The 23,999-nt window shown below is 37.0% G+C and overlaps 1 protein-coding gene across 1 annotated transcript in view; it reads left to right on the top strand.

Moving 5' to 3' along the window:
* Positions 1–23,766, top strand: part of LOC149298340 (synaptonemal complex protein 1-like) — a 41,705-nt gene extending 17,939 nt beyond the window's left edge. The window contains exons 7-26 of the mRNA XM_089487501.1: positions 245–318; positions 1,294–1,402; positions 3,654–3,748; positions 5,195–5,304; positions 7,755–7,822; positions 8,340–8,401; positions 8,783–8,899; positions 11,345–11,449; positions 11,530–11,633; positions 14,535–14,616; positions 15,309–15,371; positions 15,746–15,808; positions 16,874–16,990; positions 17,609–17,719; positions 18,345–18,437; positions 20,360–20,434; positions 21,001–21,063; positions 21,636–21,821; positions 22,418–22,564; positions 23,623–23,766. Coding sequence (XP_089343627.1) covers positions 245–318; positions 1,294–1,402; positions 3,654–3,748; positions 5,195–5,304; positions 7,755–7,822; positions 8,340–8,401; positions 8,783–8,899; positions 11,345–11,449; positions 11,530–11,633; positions 14,535–14,616; positions 15,309–15,371; positions 15,746–15,808; positions 16,874–16,990; positions 17,609–17,719; positions 18,345–18,437; positions 20,360–20,434; positions 21,001–21,063; positions 21,636–21,821; positions 22,418–22,564; positions 23,623–23,766 — 1,988 coding nt within the window. The remainder of the gene's footprint in view (positions 1–244; positions 319–1,293; positions 1,403–3,653; positions 3,749–5,194; positions 5,305–7,754; positions 7,823–8,339; positions 8,402–8,782; positions 8,900–11,344; positions 11,450–11,529; positions 11,634–14,534; positions 14,617–15,308; positions 15,372–15,745; positions 15,809–16,873; positions 16,991–17,608; positions 17,720–18,344; positions 18,438–20,359; positions 20,435–21,000; positions 21,064–21,635; positions 21,822–22,417; positions 22,565–23,622) is intronic.
* The last annotated feature ends 233 nt before the right edge of the window (positions 23,767–23,999 follow it).

Genomic DNA, 23,999 nt, shown 5'->3' on the forward strand with positions numbered 1-23,999 from the left:
TTAAAACAACAATTGAGTTAATTCACTAAAAAAATCTACAGGTCAATTGAGTTATAGGGTTATAAAAGCTGCATCTTAAAATGTTGTAAATTGTAGACATGGGTCATGCAAGTTGCTTCTTAACGCACTGAAGTTTGTTAAAGGAGAACTTTCTGCAAAGTGCACTTGTTAAATTCCTTAGTAAATGTTTATAATTGTGTTATTTGAATGATCTGTAATTAAGTGTGTTTGATCCACTTTTCAGTGAAAGAAGAAGCAGAAAAAAGGCAGAAACTAGATGATGAATACAGTAGTGAAATGAACAGAATTAAACATCAGGTATTGGGGATTCTGTCAAAAATATGGAAGTATATTGCTTAGTGCGACACTTCGTCAAATTATTCCAATTTTGGATTCCAAAAAATTCCAATTTTCCTATCTAATTTTACATGGGTATATTGGTTACCATCAAACTTCATGCTGACTTGATTGTTTGTAACGGCTGTCGGGGCAAGCGCCGGTGATCTGTTACTGCTGACGTCAACCGGAAGTCATTGACGACAGGATATCCCCTGCAGGGTCTGTCTAGACCAGCAGTTCTCAACCTGTGGGTGGCGACCCCTTTGGGGGTCGAACGACTCTTTCACAGGGGTCGCCCCCTGTTACATAATTTTATGGTTGGGGGTCACCACAACATGAGGAACATTTTCTTACATTGTTTTTTTTTTTTACATACTATCACTCAAGTTATTAATCTCGCATGTTTCTATGGTTTTAAATCAAAGCCCTATTTCTAAAAAAAAGCATGTATAATTTGTGTGGGTACATCAAAAACCTCTGGAACAAAAGTCCTCTCTGGATGCCATTAATGAGGCGCCTGTGTAGAAGTCTGGGTCTTTACCCTGAGGTTCGGTAAGGACATGCAAATATGTACAAAAAATACAGAAATGGAAGCACATCATTCTGATTTTGGAGTGCTACTGAAATGACCAACATGTAACACAACAAAGCAAGAATTTAGCGCACAAATAGCAAATACTATTTGAAAGTACCTATCTGAGGCATATACTGTAGATATTAAGTTGTATTATTGAACTTGCATATCTGTAACTTCTACCGTTGTTTAATGGCTTCCAATTTCTCTTTATTGAGAAGAATAACTAAATATTTACCTATATCAGTTTCTGATTTACTTCCATTGGAGCCACATGTACAGCTGATGTGTAAACAGTCCTGTGAACAGGCCTCTTTGCAGTTTGTGCTACATTATTTAACTGTTTATTTTGTATTTTTTTCTTCCATACATTTCATTAGATATCACAACTGACAAATGAGAAAGAAGATGGGGAAACAAAGCTGCAACAATTAATGTCCCAGCTGAATGAGTCCAACAAAAAAATTAATGTCTTAGAAGAAGAAGCAAGTAGGCAAACACGTCCATTGTTTTTTTCCAGAATTGCAAGTTTGTTGACAATACTTTTCTATGGTGGCATTTCCTTTTGTTTTTACCTATATTAACAGTAGAAGCCAAATTTTAAAACATATGGTAACCATAGTGTTGCTTTTTTATAAACTCCATGGAATAGTACTTTTACATGATGTATTATAATACATGGTTCCTCTACAGGGCCGGCCCAAGGCAAAATGCCGCCTGGGGCGAATTTTAAAATTCCGCCCCCCCATTATCTACCCTTCCTCTCCCTCCGTCCCTGCCGCCCCCCCTTGTACTTACCTTTCAGCAGTCCTGCGGCGAGTCTCCCTTTTCGGTCTCGGTGCCGGCTTGTAATGCTGAGCGCTGGAAATCTTCCGGCACTCAGCATTACAAGCCGGCACCGAGACCGAACAGGAAGACTTGCCGCAGAGGAGAGAGAGAGGGGCGCCGAGCGGGTACTGACAGCTTGGTAAGCAAAACCACTCGGCGCCCCTTTCTCTCTCTTTCGCTTTAAAAAAAAAAAAAAAAAGGGCTTGGGGCGGCAAAGTGCCGCCCCTTCAAAAGTGCCGCCTGGAGCGGTTGCCCCACTCGGCTCCATTGTCGGGCCGGCCCTGTTCTTCTATATACTCTGTAACATTCAAGCTGATACATTCTTATAAATGTACTCTAAAATATATACATACTTACTCACTTACCCTCTAACCCCCTCTAAGCAGCTTTTTTTTCTGGCTGCTTGCAAGTACTACTTTTACTGCAGGGTCACGTAATATTGCATTATGTGACCCAGCTGTGTTTATAAGGAATTAGTGCTTGTTTAGTAAGTTAAGCTAGGATAACACATGTAAACATATATGACGAATATGCATATGTTTGAAAATATTATCTTGTGGAAAGCTAGAGCTGTTTAAAAAAGGAAAAAGCACAATACTCTTGAAATTAGATGATCATTAGATCTCGAGTGTAAATGAAAAGCTAATGTCTGTTTATATATCTATATCAGGGGCGTCCAACATGTGGCCCGCGGGCCAAATGCGGCCCGCGAGACCTCGAGGTGCGGCCCGCGTAAGATCGGCAGCCAGGGCAACTGGCCGCACCTCGAGCCCTGCTACTTACCTGGGGGAGGGTCTTCTGTACTGCATAGAGGAAGCGGAACCTAGCAGAGTTCACTTGACATCACATGACTCTGCTCCAGTCCTGCTTCCTCTGTGCAGTACCAGAGATTGCAGAGGGAGGCCGCGCCCTCTGCTGAAGTCTGTGAGGAGCTGCAGTGCAGGTAAGAGGGTGGGGAGGGTGTTTGAATGAGTATGCGTGATTGAGGGAATTAATCTGTGAATGAATGAGTATATGAATGAATGAGTGTGTGTGTGATAGCATGGATGTGTAAGTGCTGGAACCTAGGCATGATGGGACTGTGATTGCTGTTAGCAATCACACTCCTATCATGCCAAGTCAGCCAGTACATGCTGAAACCTAGCTAGCTGCACCCCTTGTGTATTGATGCTGCCAGCAGTACCAGCATGTACTGGCTGACTTGGCATGATAGGAGTGTGATTGATAACAGCAAGCACAGTCCCATCATGCCTAGGTACCTGCATTTACTGGTTGCCTGGGTATGATAGGAGTGTGATTGCTGTTAGCAATCACACCTATCATGCCAAGTCATATTGCTAATTTTTTTGTCCAATTGTGGTGTGTTACCTACTTTTATTAAAAATGTGAGTTTTTATTATTATTTATAAAGGTGGGGGTCATTTTTGGTTTTGGCTAAGTGAACTGTGAATGTTTTGGTCCAGAATTTTCATTTTGGTGCATCCCTAGAATAAATAGAAGTATTTCATTTTTAATTATCTTGAATTTGTAGTCACAAACCTTTCTAGGCCCAGAAATCAGTGAGAGGAAAAGTAAAGGTTTTGTGTCATTTACTTTATTTTAATCTGCATATTTTATGAAAGGCCATATTTTCTCACAGTGAAAAATGAGTGCGGCCCTCGCACGGATACAATTCTGATGAAGTGGCCCACTGCAGAAAAAACTTGGACACCCCTGATCTATATCATTCTGTTGGTATCCTATAAAATATTCACCCTGCTGTAAATTCTAAGCTTATTAATTTGAAGAGAATTAATATAAATGTTTAAGTTGCAATTCACATTGAATTCATTTATGGTATTTGAATCTTAATAAAATAGTTTGTTTTAAAATATAATTGCAAAATACACTTTAAATATTTTCCTTTTGCAAGAAAATCATAATTCTGAAATAAAACAGTCACACAACAAGACTGAGAAGTTACTCCAGCAACTAGAAGAAGTGGAAGCGTCCCTTCGGAATACAGAGGTATTATAATTTATGCAATTCATACATGTGAGCAGTCTTTTTAAATTATAAATTGACTTTTTAAGCCAACCAATGATACTTTTCATGCAATTATCTGGCTTTGCAATGATGACAGCTTTTGTGAGTGTCCGTCACTCTATGAATACCTATAGTATGATGAACTGCAAAGGGAACATAACTCAACAGCTAAGGTATCAGACTTGCAATGCACCCACCAGACTTGAAAATTGGATTAAAAGATCCGACTCATAAATGTTAACTAGCGGGGTGGTTGAAACTACAGACATAAATTTCAGCAGCTACTCATGGCACCTTGTAGGGCTATAGGATCCCAGCCAAGCATCTAGATGAGACAAAAGTGTCTAGTTTTTATGATAAACAAAATAATGGGGCTGCAGTGCTCAAAGTGTATAAAATAAAGTTGTTTGTGACTCACCAGATAACTCAGTGAGCCTCCAAAGCCAAATATTTAAATAATACAGAAGTCTATAATTAAGACTTCATGACCAGACTGTTTGTAAAATTTGTGCCCTTCGTGACAGTGGCTGTTTTAACATTTCTGTGGGGTTTGTGTTTAGCTGTAATTTTCTTCTTTCTCATGTACTGTACCTACACAAATTATATATGTATTTTTTTCTTTTCAGGACAAAAAGTACTTTCTTTAGATCCATTTCATCATATATAATGTATAAAAAAATGTGTAAAATTGAAGAAAAAATTACTCCCCTACAAAAGCTAATGCAAAAACCTGCTAAATAGATTCTAATATGTGTCCTGAATTTAAAAATACCCAATGTTTTTATGTTTTTTGCTTGTTTTGCAAGTTATACGGCAATAAGTATATTGTATAGGGGGTTAAACGCCCCTTACATTCTACACTAATTTTTTCTTACTTTTGTAGTTTGGATGCATATTTTTTTGTATATATAAATATAATATTCGGGCACCTGTTCTATATCAATAAGCAGGAAGGATATGTTGCCCTGCATTGCTGATCGCAGTACCTGTGATCAGCCTGCAGGGGGAGCTTGGAGGTCTCAGGAGGGTCTGGGAATACCGTCTTGGAACCGTTTTACTCCTCTCCCCCAGCAGAATGGCACCACCATCTTGAGAGACATACTGCCTGTCAATATGGAGCTTGTGATTTCTCCAGAGAGAAAAACTAAGCTACACGTCTTACCTGAATGTTGCATGACGACATTTCAAACGCTCAATAATAAATTAAACAGGACTAAATGAAGCACTTACTCCTATCCAAAAACATATAAATTACAATGAGAGTGTTACCAAACTGGTAATATAATGAATAGTATCCATGTATTTAAAAGCTGTTTACACAAAACTTGCAGTTGCAGCTTAAAAAGGAAATGCACACTCAGTTTTATTTTTATTGTTATGTTTCCATAATGGTGATTGTGATACAGTGTGTATCTGTCTAATGTTTAGAATGTCAAAAAGACCACAGAAATTGATTTACAGTGTGCCAAGGATTTGCTGAGTCAAGCAACTAAAGAAAAACAAACATTAGTGGAAGAACTTGAAGACCTGAAGGCACAGTATGTTTTGCAAATATATGATCTTTGCTAATATCAGGTGCTACAAGGTAATAATGTATGTTAGAACTCAATGGTATCTGCCGATCGCTCTGTTTGGTCTTGGTTTGATAATAACTCCACAACATATACTCCATATTGATATCTGGCCTGCAAGATCTCTATAGCACGATACTGGTTGAGATTGGACACTCCAGATTGGGATGAACGTAAGTGTCAGATCGATTATCAGCGTAGTATGGAGAAATATTTTCTCCTTCTTAATGAGATGATAAGTAGATATGAAGGTATCAGAAAGCCCTGGAGGAATTCTAGTAATCCACAACTGCCCACCCTGAGTACAGGTTTCCTATGAGGAGCTATATCCCTGGAATATTGACACCCCCTCCCCTTCCACCACGGTATACTTAATTGGATGAAAATTTCAGGACACAGATCAAAAAACATATAAGTTAACTAGATGGATGTTCCCTTCCGTATAGTGAAACGTAGTAAAAGGCGGAATGAAAACAGACAAACGGCGTAGCCCATATGGTTAAACGAAAACTTCATATCTACTTAACCCCTTAAGGACCGGGCTCATTTTTCGTTTTGTACCCTGTGGGACCGAGGCTGTTTTGACACTTTTGTGGTGCTTGTGTAATTTTCTCCTCACCCATTTAGTGTACCCACATAAGTTATATATTGTTTTTTTCAGGACAAGATGGGCTTTCTTCAGATACCATTATTTTGATCGTATCATCTTATTTACTATAAAAAAAATAAAAAAAACATGGTGAAAAATTGAAAAAAAAACACATTTTATGACTTTTATTTGAAAAATCTTTTACTCACCTAAAAAAGCAAGTAAAAAAACTAGCTAAATAGATTCTACTACTTGTCCTGAGTTTAGAAATACCCAATGTTTTTATGTTTTTTTGATGTTTTTTGTAAGTTATAGGGCAATAAGCACAAGCAGCGTTTTATGATTTCCAAATCTTTTTTAACAAATCTGGTCAGTCTGCCTCCATCTCCTCTTTGGAATATCTTTGAAGCCGGTTAACTCAATTTAACCCATTCAAACCATATATTTTTGAAAACTAGACACCCCAGGGTATTCCAAATGCTGTTATTTTAACCCTTTCCATGCACCAATTATAGAACTACACTTTGTCAAACTTTGTAATAGTAATTTTTTTAATTTTTTTTTTCACACAAATTGTACTTTAGTTATAGATATACAGGTTCTGGTATATGTCACTGTCAAACAACACCCCAATGTGTGTTCAGGAACATCTCCTGAGTGCAGTGATACCCGACATGCATGGGTTTGTCGGGTTGTTTGAGATTTAAAATGCCACATTTGGGAAGTGCGCTTTTTTTCTCCATTTTGGTCAGTCTGTACCTATGCCCTATCTTTGAGCTCGGCCACTCCAATTTACCCCATCAGCCATTTTTTTTATATATTAGACACCCCTTGGGTATTTGAAGTGCTTTTATTTTAACTCTTTGTTGAGATTTTTGAGAAATTTTAGCACTTGCTCAAAATAATAAACTTTATTTTTTTATTTTATTTTTTATACTTTTTTTATATTTTTTTTACACATTTTGCTGGTACTGGATGGTTCATCAAGTGACATCACTGCATAATTATTTTTAAATGTTAGCACATTTTTTTTAATTTTTTTTTTCCATTTTTTTTTTGCTTGGTTGAATGCAATACCTGTATTCAACCTGCAAGTGGAGCCAGAGTTCTCTAGAGGGTCTGGAGACCATCTAGCGAACTCTTTCTTCTTTATTGTTTTTTTTTCCCGGGCCGCCGCCATCTTGCTGATGGCGAAGATCACCGGCAGCTCCGGAGCGGTCACAGCCCATCCAAAGGTAAGTGTTTGGTGTCGCTGGATGCCTCCTGATCGAGGCATTCCAGCGACACCATTTAAGTTCGTTGATGTATGGCGGCTGTTGACGCCCCGGGGAGGGGCCAGACATGGCCCCCGATGCCGATCTCGGCGTTACTGAATGCCTCGACATAGAGGCATTACAGTAACGCCGTTTAAGCGAAGAAAGTGATCTGCCCTGTAAACCTTCAGCATCTGAAGAGGGTTCCCCCTCTTTCCATCCGGTGGTGTTGTGATCGGAGGTAACTGTCTCTTTCTGACCAGTCTAGAATTATTGTGTGGGTTATATTGCACAAATGCTATCAAATATTGTGTTTTTATATACCTTGACTATTTTGTATCATGAATGAGAAAGACATTAATGGTATAAATTGTTTTAACTTGGTTAAAAATGATTATATATAATAAAAAAAGAACTCAATGGTATCATGGGAAAGTGAATATTATTATTGGTATCTCACAGTAATTCTCAACTGAAACTGTTGCTTCTAGCAATCTTCCATAAACATAACTATACATTGTATAGTCACAATGATAGTAGTTAGCAGTGATCTGAATACATATATCTGTTTCTAGGTTAGAAGAAAAAGAAGATTCTTTGAAAAAGAATGCTTTGGAGATGCAAAGAAAATCTGCAGATCTTGGTAAGAAATTACCATTAGATTGCAGTACGTTTGGTGTTGGATTGGCCAATGCCCTAGGCCTAACCCAAGGTAGCATCCCTAGGCCTTTACCTCCATTACTGTTGTCCTCATTGTTGAGTGCCAGCAAATGGCATCAAGGAAGTGGGGAAATGGTGTACGGAATAGTGTAAATGGGCCGGCAGGGGGTCCCTTCTAACCAGCCTATTGAACTGTGTTAAATTGTGATGCCTGATTGCTTGACAGGACAATCTGACCCAAGCTTCGCAGAGGGGCTGCTGCTGCCAAGCCCATGTCTCCCAAGACCGACTTTGCTGTATATGCTGCTAAATAGAAAAGGATGCCAGTTGTATTTTGTTACTTTTACTTTGTACAGAATGATTTTTAAGTTGAGCAGGTTTACAATTAAAGCGAAAGTATTATTAATAATATTAATAAGCTTCCTTATTTATTTTTTTAAGAAATCATATTCTTTTCTAATTATGCTCAAATGTTTCCTTTTTTGTGATTTGGTTTACAGAAGATACGATCAAAATAAAAGATAATATGAAAGAAGAACTTGAAGCTGTAAAATCTGAGTTGGTAACGTCTTATTTTTCATTTACGTTTATGCAAAGTGTAGTATTTGTGGAAAAAAATCTGATCATGTTTCATCTGTTAACCTTGAAGTCACCTGCAAGTGGTTTGTCTAAAAAGTGGTTTTAGAAAAGAACCGTTGTTTACAACATAACCACATCAATGATAATGATATCTCTGCAATCAAATGAACTTGATTTGATGCTCATATTATCTCTTCATTACCATTCATGTTATAGAAACAGCACAATAAATATACATAAGTAGATGGCCAGTTTAGTAAAAGTTTAACTTAATATGTTTATCGTGTATAGTAACTACTATGGCATATTATCACGCACACAAACACATATTTCACACTGTGTATACATATGTTTTATATGTCAGGATTTTTCACAAAAATCTAAAACTAATTTGGAGCTGCAAGTCACTGAAGAAAAATCAACAAATCAAGTTTTGTTAAAGCAGTTACAAGATACGGCCAACAACCAGGAAAAGCTGCAGGTAATGTTAAACTTCCAAAATATCTGACTTTTTAAGACTATGCTGCGTGCTTTCATTGCTTCTGGACTCTTGAATAAATGTTTTTGAACACGGATATTGCAAAGTCCATTCCCCTTAAACACAATGTTTGTTTTTAGCTCCACTCTATTTACTTCCTAATTTCAAAAGAGCTTGCAATTTTTTTGTCTTTCTATCTGTTCAAGATTTCCCATACTGCTTTCACCTCAATCTCACTGCAAGATTTACAGTAGGCAACAGCGACGCTTTAAATTCTAGGAAATTAGGGTTGACAAGATAAACAGGATTACCTTTAGTTACATAGTTACGGATGTCAACTAGATAGACCTGTAATATCATGATTTACAGGAAACCTATTGGCTATCAAATCCTATACTACAAGCAAAAGAGATATCTTGTACTCCCGGATGGCTAACCCTTTTAACGCTGTCTCAATAGCAACCCCCTTATCCCAGCTGACTCTAGAGGCACATATCCACAAAGACGGCAGGAACCCTGAACTCTGTGGAAACTCCATCTCCCTGTTGAACATAGACATTAAACTGATGGCTAAGATTCTTACAATCAGACTGGCCTCTTACTGGAACTGGTCTTTATACAGTGGTCCCTCAGCTAGGGTGAGAGTCAACAGGCTCCTCTCGGTTTCTTTTTACATTCATAATGACACACTGCAGTAATGCTCACTATCATCTATGTCATTCGCCCCCTCTATAGAACCCTTTCTGAATGCTATATGTACAAACCAAGATATTCAGGGCCTTTAAGAAGGCGGCCATCCCCATAAGATAGCAGCTCATGCAGATGACCTTTTATTCAGAACTAACCATTTTTGGCAAACTCTTAAATGTCTCTATCAATTATAATAAATCTGAGATCCTAAGAGATGAGAGATCCTCTCTCAATGGGCCTCCTCTTTCAGATCACACATTCCTGTTAAATGGTGTGCACAAATCCTGAAGTATCTGGGTACCCATTTTACAACTGACCCCAAATTCCTTTACCCTTTTAGCTGCACAACATTGCCGAGGACATGTTCAGCTGGTCCCTACCCCTATTTACTGGAAAGGGAGGATTAATGTAGTAAATGAAAATTAGTGTATTACCTCGCCTCCTATTCTTGTTCCAAGAACTACTCGTAGAGATAACAAGCATGTACTTTAGATATGTTTGGAATCGGTACCGCCCAGTTTGGAATATTATGCAAACCTAAATATCGCAGGTGGATACCCTCACATCATGTTTGGTATCCTGTTAACTTCTGATTTGTACAGTCCAGTAATCTACTTATAATATCACTCTCTTTTGTGGTAAGGCATCTGTCTCTTCCTGAATGTCTGCACTGTTCCTAAAACTTAATCTCTCCAAAACCGAACTCCTCCTATTCCCTCCCTCTGATGCTAACATTACCTCGTCAGTTTCCCTTAATGCTAATGGTGCAATTATCTCCCCGTCCCCTCATGCTCGCTGCCTTGGTTTCACCCTTGACTCTGACCTCTCGTTCATCCCCCACATTGTCTCAAAAAACTGCCGGCTTCATCTTAAAACAATTGCCCGCATTTGTCCCTTCCTAACACAAGATGCCATTATCTCCCGCCATGACTATTGTAGCCCTGTCTTAGCTGGTCTTTCTCTTACCCATCTTGCCCCTCTACAATCCACCATGGAAGCTGCTGCCAGGCTTATCTTCCTCACCGATCACTTTACTAACACCTCTCCCTTTTTGTCAGTCTCTTCACTGGCTCCCTGTGCGCTTCAGGATTCATTTCAAAATCCTGACTTACTTTTAAAGCCCTTCATAGGCAAAGGCTGGCGCATGTCTATTACAGACAGTAACATACATATTTACACGCATTTTGTTAATCACTAAGTTTTTGATTTAGAACAGCTCTAATACTCCATGCTATCTTGCAGTCCTTACACATTGGTTTCTTCTGAGTGGCGGGAACATCATATATCCACGCTCACACTCGACTTGCTGGTAATGAGCCTGGGGGGAAGTGGAGGACAGTGGTGCTGGAGTTGGGGACCCTGCCAAACCCTAGGCACCAGGAAGGCATCTAGATTTTACCCACCCATGCTCTACTGTGTCTCAAGTGAGACATAGACCCTGTAAATTGATCTGTCAAAATTCCAAGGTTAAAAATATGATATACCTATATATCACATATATATATATATATATATATATATATCATATTGCTGTATTCTATATTCTATATCTTTAATATACTAAGTAAGAAGTTGAGCACAGAGAATTGAGCTCTATGGTTTCTCATTGCAGTAATAATCTTTCCCAGAGCTGCCCCCTAATGTAGAAATCTGACTTAAATATCTTTAAGGACATTCACTGAATGCGTTTATTGCAATAATATCTAGTTTAAGATATAGGGTCTTTAAATCTTACTTTGATATACTGATTCTTTATAGAGACAAGTTGACATTATTTTGCTGGAAAAGTGTGCCCTTAACAAGACAGTTGTAGATTTACAAGAAACCCACAACCAGCTCCTTGACTCACTGGAAAAGAAAGAGGTAGGAAAATTAGCAAATCTTTAGGTCTTATGGTGTTTTTAAATAAGGTTTTTTTAAACTGTCTAACTTTCTTTTTCTAGAAAGCAATCAGTGATCTAAGAACCCAAGTAAATATTTCATCTGAGGATGGGAAAAGTTATATAAAGAAGATAGCAGAACTGGAAGCTGAAATACAGCAGAAAGAGTGTGTAACTGGTTTCTCTTTTTGGGTGTTAAACATCATTCGCGTAGGGCTTGTAACAAAAATGAACAATCTTTTCAAACTTATAAAATCAGAACAGACAGCTATATAATATTTACATTTATTAAGTCACATGATTATGTACAGTGCTGTATTTGTCCCTTCCCGATTTCTTCTATTTTTGTATATGTCACACTTAAGTAAACTTGAGTAAACATGTTTTCAAATCATGATTTCATGTAAAGAAGGAAAAATGCTATCCACCCTACATGAAAAAGGGTGAAAAAAAGTATTTCCTGCCTTAGTAACTAAAGCAACTAATTAAGCAAAATGAATTGATAATTGAGTTTAATTTCACTAGACACACCCAGACATGATTACTGTCAGCCCTTGTGAATCAAACATAAATCAAATAAAAGTGAAGTAGGCTAAATAGTCTCAGCACATGGTGCCGTGATTTGAGAAGAAATTTAACAGATGAGAAGCAAAATCATTGGCATCTATCAGTCTGGAATGGGGAACAAAGCCATTTGTAAGGCTCTGGGACTTAAAAAAAAACATCTTGAAGACCCCCAAGCCCCCAATAATATTCTGTTTTCTCTGTAGATGATTAGTCAAAGTCCTGACTTAACTTTGAATGAGATGCTGCGCCATGACCTTAAAAAGGCGATTCATGCTCAGAAACCAATATAGCTGTCATTTGTAAACATGGGTTATAGAATCTAGTACTGAACAAGAATCATTCATTTCCTTTTAACAGTTTAAAACACCAGGATCTACTGAATGATTACGAGGAACTTTTAAGAAAAAACATGGAAATAAATAAAAAATTGGAGATCACGGCTAAAGAGATGACAAACATCCAAAATGAACTTGAGGTCAGCTCCAAACTTACTTGTTGTCATATTGAGCTATAACTATTTGACCCATTTCAGCTGTTCATGACATTCCATGGTGCCAGGAATTAGGTGGGTTTAAAAAACATATAGTCATAGCATAGACTGTCATGTCTTCAGTAACGTGTGTGTCTATGTGGACTGTTACCAAAGGTTTTCTGGTGCAGGGTACTGTCTTGCACCTAAGGAAGTTCATGGGAACCATCACTGAGCCCTTCATGTCACAAGTCTTGTGCAATTATGTGTAAATGCAAAACTTCCTATAGGTATGGTACATGTGACTGCGTGCAACTGATTAATCATTTGAAATCTTATTACCATATGTATCAATTAACTGTTTCTAATAATGGACTTATTTGTTTGGTTGCTGGACTTTTCTAAATTTGCCCATGACACTTTTCATGTAACGTCTACTGAGCCTGATACTAGATCTGAAAATGTGATAGATTTATACTAGATAACCTTCTTCCACTAGACTACAATAATGGATCAAATATTACATTGATTAAGGTAAATAGAATTTACCCACTAAAAAAGTCTTATTGTAGATCAAACTTAGCTGTTGGACACTTACTTAAGGTGTATGGATTGCTGTTTTTTTAAGTCAGAAACTAGACCACAGGACCATGACCCTATAATAATGTTTTCATAATAAACCATATGCAAAGTATTAAACCATAAATATATTAAACTAAATGCAACATAACGTGTGTATTATATTGTTTACAGTTATGGGGTCCCCTAATAACTACTTAATAACAGAAAACATGTTTTTACTGTAGTTTCCTTCATTCTAAGTGGCAAAGCAGCCCATCAGTCACATTTAGCCCTAGTTTAGCTTCATCTCTTATAATCAGTTTTAGCAATAACAATGATGATAATAATGCATTATATAGCCATGCCAGCGCACCATTTAGGATCCTATTACTTTGCCACTCTTAAAGAATTATCATGCAGTGGGTTCCTGAAAGCGTGCACTTTTTTATAAAGCCTAGATAAAAATCAGTTTAACATCTTCACGACCACAGGCGTACCAGATACTTCATGTGGAAGTGGCCCCACCGGACCACGGAGGTACCTGGAATGTCATCTATGAATCCCGCTCCCGTGCCAAAATGCATGTCAGGAATGTGTGTGTGTGTGTGGGTGGTTGTCTGAAAAACCTTGAATTGTCTACTGTAATTTGAGTTGTGGGGTCTGCTAAACTGTCCCAAATAGGATATGGGCCCAGCAAACCAATTTCTGAAAATTCCAAATTTGAAAACTGAAATGCACATGTTCCAGTTTTGGCCCCATGCCTTCCCCATAACAGTATTCGGGGGGATGTTGGTGTCACAAACTGGCGTTTTTTTCTGCAGTTGCACACAACAAATTCAACTACATCAATGTTTGGCAGGTCCAATCTAATTTTTCAAGGCTTTGTTGCTTACCAATGATATTAATCAGTGGGACTGCTTTGTATTTTGACCCAAAAAGAGACTCTCGAAGAATTTAAAGCAAGTCACAAAAGCTAACATAGTGAGGGACTTCAAATGTGCTTGGGATAGGCATAAAGCTTTCCTGAATATAAGACTAGAACCAGGATTAGGACAAAGTCTAAGTCTTTACGTCAGGAAAAATGGGCAGACTAGATGGGCTGAATGTTTCTTATCTGGCCTCAAATTCTATGTTTCTAACATAGCTTAAACCAGATATGTATGTCTAGTGAAACGTGTTGATGTTATTTATTCATTTTATTTAAAGGAAGTAAAGAAAAAAGAAGAGAGTGCAAAAAATGAAATTGAAAATATAAAAGCAAGAAATTACCAGGCAAGGCAAGTTCTACATGTTAAAAATATCTTATCACATATTCTGTCTTTCCATTTATTATTAGAAACATGTGTCTTAGTAGTCCTTGAAGGATATTATGATTTATATATATTTTAAGCATGTTTAAATCATGTCCTAAATTATTTAATACATTACGTAAAGGAACACTTTTCTAACTGCCTCTAACTTTTCATTTTAGGAAGGAAACTGAATCTCTTCAGAAACAAATTACACTTAAGAATGAAGAGGTTAAAAACCAGTTCAGCGAGTGCGAGGGAAAGGTATCACATGCATTGTTACATTAATTAAAGGGGAAGTTCCATGGAAGAAAATAGTTGGGGTGACTTCCCTTGCTCAAATACCATACTTAGGTGGTTCTTAAAGCCAATTTCTCTCAAGAGTCATATTTAAATGTCTGACTGGATGATTAAGGCAGTCAATAAAGAGTCAGATTGTTTGCCTATTAGATTGGAATAAGATAAAAGAGTTAGTATTTATACAAATGGCTATATACAGCTGTCTGAAAACATTAGAACTCCTATTTTTTACTACTAGTATAAGATAAAAAAAAAAATCAATGTTGCCGTTTTCATTTTTTTAAAATGCAACATTTTAAAAACGTTTGAAATCTGATACTAGTAGTACAAAGTGGTAGGGGTTCCTGATTAAAATAAATGGATAGTAAGAAAGAATGCTCATTGTTTTATGAAATGACTGTGTAGTCCTATAAGAGAATATCTCTGGCACCGGTCAGATTTTGGTTGGATGCTACCCTAGGCCTGACCCAGTCCAGTGTTGCAGCCGACCTTAACAACCTCCTTTCTTCTGTATGCCTCAAATCATATTTACTATTTTGGATTTGCCTCTTGTTTGGCTACAAAAATGACAAGTCTGGCTTCCAAATACATCTGGCTGGACCCAAAATTGTTAACCCCTCAAATAGCAGTATTATTATTATTTTTTGTTTTGCTAGACACGAAGCATCCAATGTGAAATCTCCAAAAAGGATAAACAACTTAAAACATTAGAAAATAAGGTAAGATAAAGTGATCGCTAACTTCAAATACTTAATTAAATGTATTTTTAATTCACACAACTGTGAAATAAACAGATATACAGATGATACATTGTTTCTGCTAACATGTGGATGGAACTTAGAATGTAGCAATGAAATTATGAAAAATACACCAACAGAGTTTTATCTGTACTGGGAAAATCAGGAAAGGGGGTGAAATCTGATACTGAATTTAATTTCCTGGAAAAACAAAGGCACCAATGATTTGCGCAAGATACAGACCGATGTCCTTGGACGCTTTGCTTACCTATATGGAACAAACAACGATTAGATAAAACAAAGGCAGTACTGTCAATTGTACCACATGCATCTCAAAATTTTTTTATTCTTTTCAGCTGAGCACTATGAAGAAACAGGTGGAAAATAAAAACAAATCAACTGAAGAATTACATCAGGAAGTATGTGAAATTTATGATTTTTTTAATAACTGAATGAATTAAGTGAATATTTTCACATTTTATCATTTGAATTGTGGTTTCAGTCTTTGGAATGGACTAGTATTATTTTTATCTGAAAGCTTCATGTACATTATGCATTGCTATGCCACAATATTGACAGCTCCTCCTGCAAACATTACCCCATTCTCCTAGTAGAATATCAGTAAATAGTTAAAATGAAACTTTTCTTTAATGAACAATGTTTTTTTTGCAATTTTCTTCCATTACAGAAGCTCTTGTATTTCCTCATCGATTGTCCCGTGTTTCTTCAAAGTGCCAGTTAAGCCAGTCAATAGATATTACATGACTGTCCCAACTAAATTGTGAAAGTTGATAGCTATACACTTTTCCAGGCCTAAATCATAACATGATTAGTACATGCATCCCTTTCACACACAACCACACAAATTAAAAGCAATCAGTAGTAATCACATGTATAAGGAAAGAATGTATTTGTTTCTTTAGAATAAGTCTCTGAAAAAGAAAATTACAGGACAAAGCAAGCAGTGCAATATTCTTGAATCAGAGGTTTGTTTTGCAAAGTTTTATTTTTTAATCAACTCATGAAAATGTATAATTATTTCTTGATTAAATTAAATCGTACAGATTTGATAACAGCAGTTTTGTTTAATTTAGTCAGTCTTCTATGTGCTGTGAACATTTTCTAATGTTTTTAAAAAGTTTTCCCAGGACAAAAGGCCCGGGTTCGGGTTATAAGGAAATACCCCAACAACCTAATGTCATCTAAGCCAATGATGGTTAACTTAATTATTTGTATTCTTTACCCTTGAAGCCTGGAGCTGAACACCAGTGGCCTAACCCATTGCTATCTGTTATGATAACTGAAGGAAACAGTAGAATCAACAATCCGACCTTGTCCCTTTGCCCCATACCATCACAAGAAAACCATGATTTTTAATGATGGGGTGGGACTACCTCAGCACAAACCATTGACAGTGTTTAGCTTTTAGTCTTATTCTCTAGGAGGGACACATTCAGCTTTATTTTCTTTTTCACTTTGCAAAGGTGAAAGAATTGAAGGAACAACTTGAAAATACTGGAATGCAATATGAAACAACTATTAGCAACAAACAAAGACTGATTGATGATTTAAAATCAAGGGAACAACATCTTTCTGAAGAGGTATGGGGCTGTTACCAAAAAACAAGGAGTGTTTTGGAGTGTTTTCTGTTCATGCGAGAACAAAATATTGATTCAAAATTGTACAGGCAAGAAATTATTTTCTGAAGTAATGTGAATCTCAGCAATTTACAAAAACTAATAAATATTAAGAGCATTACAATCTAGCTTTTTAATGTAAAGGACAACATTGAGCAACTTAGGGTGTCACTAAACTATTATCGACATAGGAAAAAACAAGCAATCACATGTCAGATGCCTCTCTTCTTGTCAGATGCCAATTTCCCCATGCCACCCACATCAAATTTTTAGAACAAAGTATTTATAACAACTGAGTGGCAAGAGTCATGGCAGCCAACACAAAGTTCCTGTTCATTGCATCACTTCACACTTGAATTGGTCTTATACTGTCGGCAGCTGAATTTATAAAAGGCTTGGTGGGATTGTATACATTTTAATAGCAGCAGTGCATATTTCACTGTATTGTATTCATCCTTCCACCTATATGTGTCATTGTTACCACAGCACTGTAAGAGATAGCTTGTTTGATCATATATCTCACTGCTTAATCTGAAAAAAATATGCTGTCACACTAAAGGTGAAGCTTCCTTTATTTTATAGGTTGACAGATTAAAGTTAGAAGCAGAAGAAGCAAGAAAATTACAAAAAGAGAGTGATATTCGATGTCAGCACAAGATTGCTGAAATGGTAGCACTGATGGAAAAACATAAAGTATGGGATTTTCCAATAATAAGCAATTTACATGCCACATGAAAATGTAAAAGCTCTTGTTTTAACTATAAGATTATGTGCCAGATTCAAAAGGAGTGATACACTTTAATGCAGAGTATTCAGGCTTTTTTCAAAGAGCCACAAAGGGATAATGGCTAAAAAGCAACCTTCCCTGCACATGTAAACCGTTACTGGTATATTAAAACAGGCACTTTTAAAATACATGCATTTGTAGTTGTCTATGCTCAACCACATTTGTAAATAATATGCTAATGTGTTCTACCCAGTTACTCCACATGCATCTTCAAGGAAGAAAAAATGTATTGCCTGACATTGTGTCTCCTGTAAACACAGATTTCAATGTTCTCTGGGGATTAATAAACAGATCTTAAATCAGTAACTGGTCTCTTATAAGACCTTTAGCATGTGTTAAGTTGATAGGTATTGAATTGCAGCTGGAGAAAGGATGATTGTGGAAACAACAATAAGCGATGGCTGCTAAATAAAGTGATGGAACTACATATTAAATTATGAAAATGGAGGGGTAGCTATAAATTAATTAATACAATTGTATAAGAGGAGAAATGTAATACTAGCAACCGTCTATCCTTTCTGCTCCTGTTAGAACCAATATGATAAACTAGTTGAAGAAAAGGATGCAGAGCTGGATCGGTACCATGCCATGGAGAATGAAATAACATCCAAAAAAGCTCTTTTGGTGAGATATAATAATTACAATACTAGTATACAGTTAATTTGATCCTACAAATCTGTTATTCATTTCTGGGGTTGATGGTATGTACTCTGTAATACTCACAAGACTCGATTTAACGACCTGATTAAACCTTAATTGTCCCCAACAATTTAAAAAATAAAAATAAAAAAACATAGCTTATTCTGATATTCTGCTCACACAGTCCGCCTAAACCTTTTAGAAGGAACGCTCAGAAAATACTACATTGAAACCATAGAAACCCTGCCCTAAAAGTGATTCCACAAGGTGCACAGTTTGTCTCAGCAACTAAAAATTGCCTCTTGCCCTGCCTATTTCTGACACCTGCCCTGTTTCTTCTACTTTTGGCTAGACCTTCCAATATAAGCGTCCTGATTTGGACACCTGAAGTGTTTGGGGGGTTATGGTTTGTTTAGGTCCAAGACTTTACATTAGGAAAAATGGGACTGAATGGTTCTTATCTACCATCAAATTCTATGTTTCTATCAAATATTACTTTATGTGTGTAAATGTGGTTCAAATGAAGGCTGTGATTCTCCTTAAAAATATATAATTTGTGTGGGTAGTGGAAACGACTGAGCAAAGACATAACAAAAGTGTTAGAAATACTTAGATTTCTAAGTGTAAAAAATGTGAAACAGCCTTGTCAAGAAATGACTTACAGACAAAAGAATAAGATGTACCTTGTCCATATGCACTATATGGACAAAAGTATTGGGACACCTGACCTTTACACAAACAAGAACTTTTATGACTTTGCTTTGTAAATACATAGACATTAATAAGTAGCTGGTCCTCCTTTGCAGCTATAACAGCTTCCACTCTTCTGTGAATGCTTTCCACAAGATTTTGGAGAGTTTCTATTGAAAATTGTGCCCATTCATCCAGTAGAGAAGGGGACATACAAAGACATTTTGGGCAGTGCTATGCTTCTAACTTTGTGGGAACAATTTGGGAAAATCCCCAATTCAAACATGGCTGTGCCCCAGTGCACAAAGCAAGGTCCATAAAGACATGGTTGGATGAATTTAGTGTGGAAGAACTTGACTTCCCCGCACAGAGCCCTGATCTCAACCCCATCGAACACCTCTGGGGTGAACTGGAACGGAGATTGCGAGCCAGGCCTTCTCGTCCAATATCAGTGGCTGACCTCACGAATACTCTACTGGATGAATGGGCTAAAATTCCCACAGAAACTCGTGGAAAGCCTTCCCAGAAGAGTGGAAGCTGTTAAGAGTGGCAGAGTGTGTGTGTGTGTGTGTGTGTGTGTGTGTGTGTGTGTGTGTGTGTGTGTGTGTGTGTGTGTGTGTGTGTGTGTGTGTGTGTGTGTGTGTGTGTGTGTGTGTGTGTGTGTGTGTGTGTGTGTGTGTGTGTGTGTGTGTGTGTGTGTGTGTGTGTGTGCTACATATTAATGACAGTCTCTCAGTCAGGGCAAGGTATGATCATAGACTACACAAATTCCTTAAACCTTCACAAGTAAAGAACGTTCCCTTTTAGAGTGTCTTCTGTTATTTTGTGCCAAAGTGGTAATGAGACTTTTGGACCTCTAACCACATATATATATATATATACAGATCACAATAACAGTGTAGCCATGTGAATCAATCCTCTCCATTATTTTTGTTTTTATTATTCTGCTGTTTGTTGAATTTCTATCAAATTAATTCAGGAAAGCATATTTGACATACACATCTCAAGCACATTAAGCATTATTGTTATTGCTGTGCTGTAGGTCTTGTGGTAGGAAGGAAATCCTCTTGATTCTTTCTATAAAACCAATTGCCCTAGGGTCTTTTTTCCCACAGTGAAAAATATGTAGATTCAATATTTCTTTACTTTTACATTTTCCAGCTGTTAAGTATAATGTCAGTGTTTGTGATATTTTTTTTTATATTTGTCTTGTCCAGGAAACAAATTTATCTAACACAAAGCAGGAAGTAATGTCCCTTAAGGAAGAACTAAAGCACATAACAGAAGAAAAGGTAAATTTAACTTTAACACATAAGAACCCACATGGACTCTCTCACTGTATATTTTTGTGATTGGAGAATCTATGACAGATCCCCACGAGGGAGAACAGGAATCATCCTACTTTAAAGAGGTTTGGGAAATACCTGTTAAACTGGTTTAGGGTTTATGACCTAATTTCACCGGTTTATTGTTTGAGTAAAATACCAGTAAACATAAGAAGAACCACTGAATAACATACAAGATACCAATCTGACTAAATGTATATATATATATATATATATAAATATATATATATATTACCTCATAGATTATAGTGCCTCAGTCTTTATTAGTGTTGGGATTGTACTTCTGGACCCAATTTAAAGAGGCCATAACACTATACCTAAAATGTATTCCAGCAAGGATCTAATGCCAGTAAGACTAACCCATGTATATATGCTAAAACGATTCACCGAATTAATACGAATACGAACTACGAGTTCACTATGATTAATATCATTCACCAATACACACATAAAATAGGAGTAATGTATAACTACAGATGATACATTTATGAATATAAATTATTTAATCATAGGAAAAATTTGCAAAGGAAGCAGAAGAAAACAAGGTCTATCGCAGAAAAGGATCTAAGGGCAAGGTAAACTGTAATTTGAAACAGATAAGTTGGTTGTGCTTGCAAGGCTTTTGATATCAGGTATTCAAATTAAATGAAATCCGCTTCATTCATATATTTTCAGTGTTGCCAAAGCCATATAAGATATCTTGGGTATTAAATGAAGGGGGTATGTTGATAATAATATAAATCATATAGTTTTCTCATTCCGTGGCAGGTACTGATGTAGTCAGCTGCACGTCTTGCTGTGGTCTCCTCTTCTTCAAGAAGGGTTTTGTTGCTTTTTTGGGGGAATTTCCATGTGGTCAAAAATGGGATCTTTTTATTAATTGTTTCTCACATCACAGTACTTTATACATTGTAGTGATCGCTGCTTCTCTCTGCCTTACTGTGATCGTGAGACAGAGAGAGGCATAGAACAGTCCTAGGGTGAGTAAAAAAAAAATCTACATTCAAATAAATGTGTCTTTTTGGCTGCATGCTCACTCTGTTATAGAATGATCAGCACTCTTTGTACAGCTGTCCATTATTAGTGCCATAAAAATTACCTACCTCAATACTACTTAGGAAGTAATATGTTTCTTTTCTTTTGTTAGCTCATTCAGACTCCCTTGCAGACTCCTAAACAAAGTAACAAAACAATAGACCCCATTACATCCAAATCCTATTCCAAAAAATCACAACTTCCACAGCTAGTTTTACATACGGAAGTTGCCAAGAAATCGGATAACAGTGCATCTCCGTGGACTTCATCAAAAAGTTCTTTGGATATACCACCAAAGGTATTTAATTGATATACGGTTTGTGCTTGTGCATCAGGTAAATATCCTTCTTTGGGAGCTTCTTATAGGTTCAAACTCCAGGTCCTAGCAGCTCTCCAGCTGTTAGATAACATCGCTAGAAGGGTATAGAAGATTAGAGGCGTAGGATTGCATTTGGAGCTTAACAGGCAAGCTTAGCAATAATATCCACTGGGGGCCCGGTGCGACCCCTGCGTGCGTTTACATATGTTGTATGTTGAAAGGGGAGGCAAGGGGCAAATAAGGCACAGACAAGTTGTTTGGGGGCAATGATGGCACAGACTAGCTGTTAAAGTTGGGGAGCCTCGGGACAATTTTCACACTTATGCAGATCTGTTACAAATCATGCCCTTTGTAATTTATTACATAGCCATATTATTAGGCAACATGGATTGAAGCACTTGAAGCTATTCTTTGTTAAATTCCTGATAATTGGACAGACAGATTTATTACAAATGCAGTATCATATTATACTTGAGGATTATGTAAACACTATAAAAGACAAATAATAGTATCATGTTCAGTAGTATGGTGACTTCTTGAAGCTGTGGAAATATAATGCTGCATTCCTTCTTTAGACTTATACTGTGAAGACACCGCGCAAGTATGAAAGATTACAAAATGAAAAATGTAATGCACTACAGCAAGAATCAGACAAGAAAAAAAGAAAAATTCCCGTGGAATTTGACTTTCATTCTGATAGCTCAGAGCCAACAGACATTTTGGTAAAACTGTGATTACTGATACTGTGCTTACATGTTGGTGTCCTATTATTATTCACACAAGGTATACACTGAAAAAATGTTTTTCACATACATGACTGTAGTAACGAGAAACTATTTTTAATGATGCACCCCTGCAAATGTATCATGAAGAATGTCATATGGCAGAAATCTTTCCCGAAGGCCTGAAAAATGCAGTCGGACGTACCTAGGGAATGCCCAGAGTAACAATACCTAGAGCCTCCCCTCTTGTGAAATAGGACAGAGCTATCTGTGTGTAGGGCAAATTAACATTGCTTTCTATTCATTTTATTTTACAAAGAAAATATGCTATTTTTATGGTAAAAATATATTTATTTTAAGGGTATTTGTGGTGGTGACAAGATATTCAAAACGTTAACTCAAAAAAGTAGAACATCTCCAGTTTTTGCTGCAACCCCGAAAAAGGTAAAAATATGGACTTCTTCAGTTTTTGTAATGTATTGCTGAGCCCTATGAAAATGTTCAATTCTGTTCAGGGTCAGTTCTCCAATATGACATACAAAAAATTTGCCTAAAGTACCAGAGTACTCAGGGGTGCTATATGAGGCAACTGGGAGAGACTAAATGTTTACCTGACTCCACTCTATAGGCTTGGGGAGGTTGTGTGTCCTTGTTGCTGGACTGTCCAGACTACCAGGCAGACACCAGCAGTAGTGCCCCCACAATCCCACCACAATGGGGCTTTTTTTTTTACCCATAACTTACCAGGTACGTCACTGGTCCAATGAGAACACTTTGGCATGACTTACCTGGTACATCTCTGGTCAAAAAAAGGTTTTTAAATAGCGCCAACAACTTACGCAGCACTTCTTAAATATATTTAAGAGATCTGACAAGACTAGAATTGACAGACTAAGACAAACCAATACATTAGGTGGAGAGAACCCTGATATGATTAATCTGTTGCATCGCAGACTGGTTATAATTTAGGTTGAGAAAAAATCTGACAATAAATCAGGCCACACCATCTTTCTAGAAACTATTTTATGTGCTTATATGTTTTTATGTGTTCCCACCAGATGATCACCGAAACGGTACTGAAGTCTCCAGGGTCAGTCCTCCAGTCTCAAGCTATGAAAAAGATGCGAGAAGCTGGCTGGGCTGCAGTCTCCAGGATAGACAGAAGAAGGAAGATGAAAGCTGCTCTGGACCTTTTTAACTAGTTAATAACATAATGTTTTCTGGAATGAACCAATGAAGCCAGACATACTAAACACTGTTTTTTCTATTGGTATTTTTCTTGTCCATGTTGACTTGGTAATGTCTATGACTCCCTTCATGTTGTTATCGTGTTATACGCGATGTTTTAGGAACTTGCTTTGTTGATACTGAGCATTAATAACTGCTTATTGAGTTCATCTATTGTATTTATTTAAATGTTTGTAGCTATACCGTC

Source organism: Sceloporus occidentalis, unplaced genomic scaffold (assembly GCF_023333645.1).
Source record: "Sceloporus occidentalis isolate IW3139 unplaced genomic scaffold, rSceOcc1.0.p SCAF_33, whole genome shotgun sequence".
Taxonomy (NCBI): Eukaryota; Metazoa; Chordata; class Lepidosauria; order Squamata; family Phrynosomatidae; genus Sceloporus; species Sceloporus occidentalis.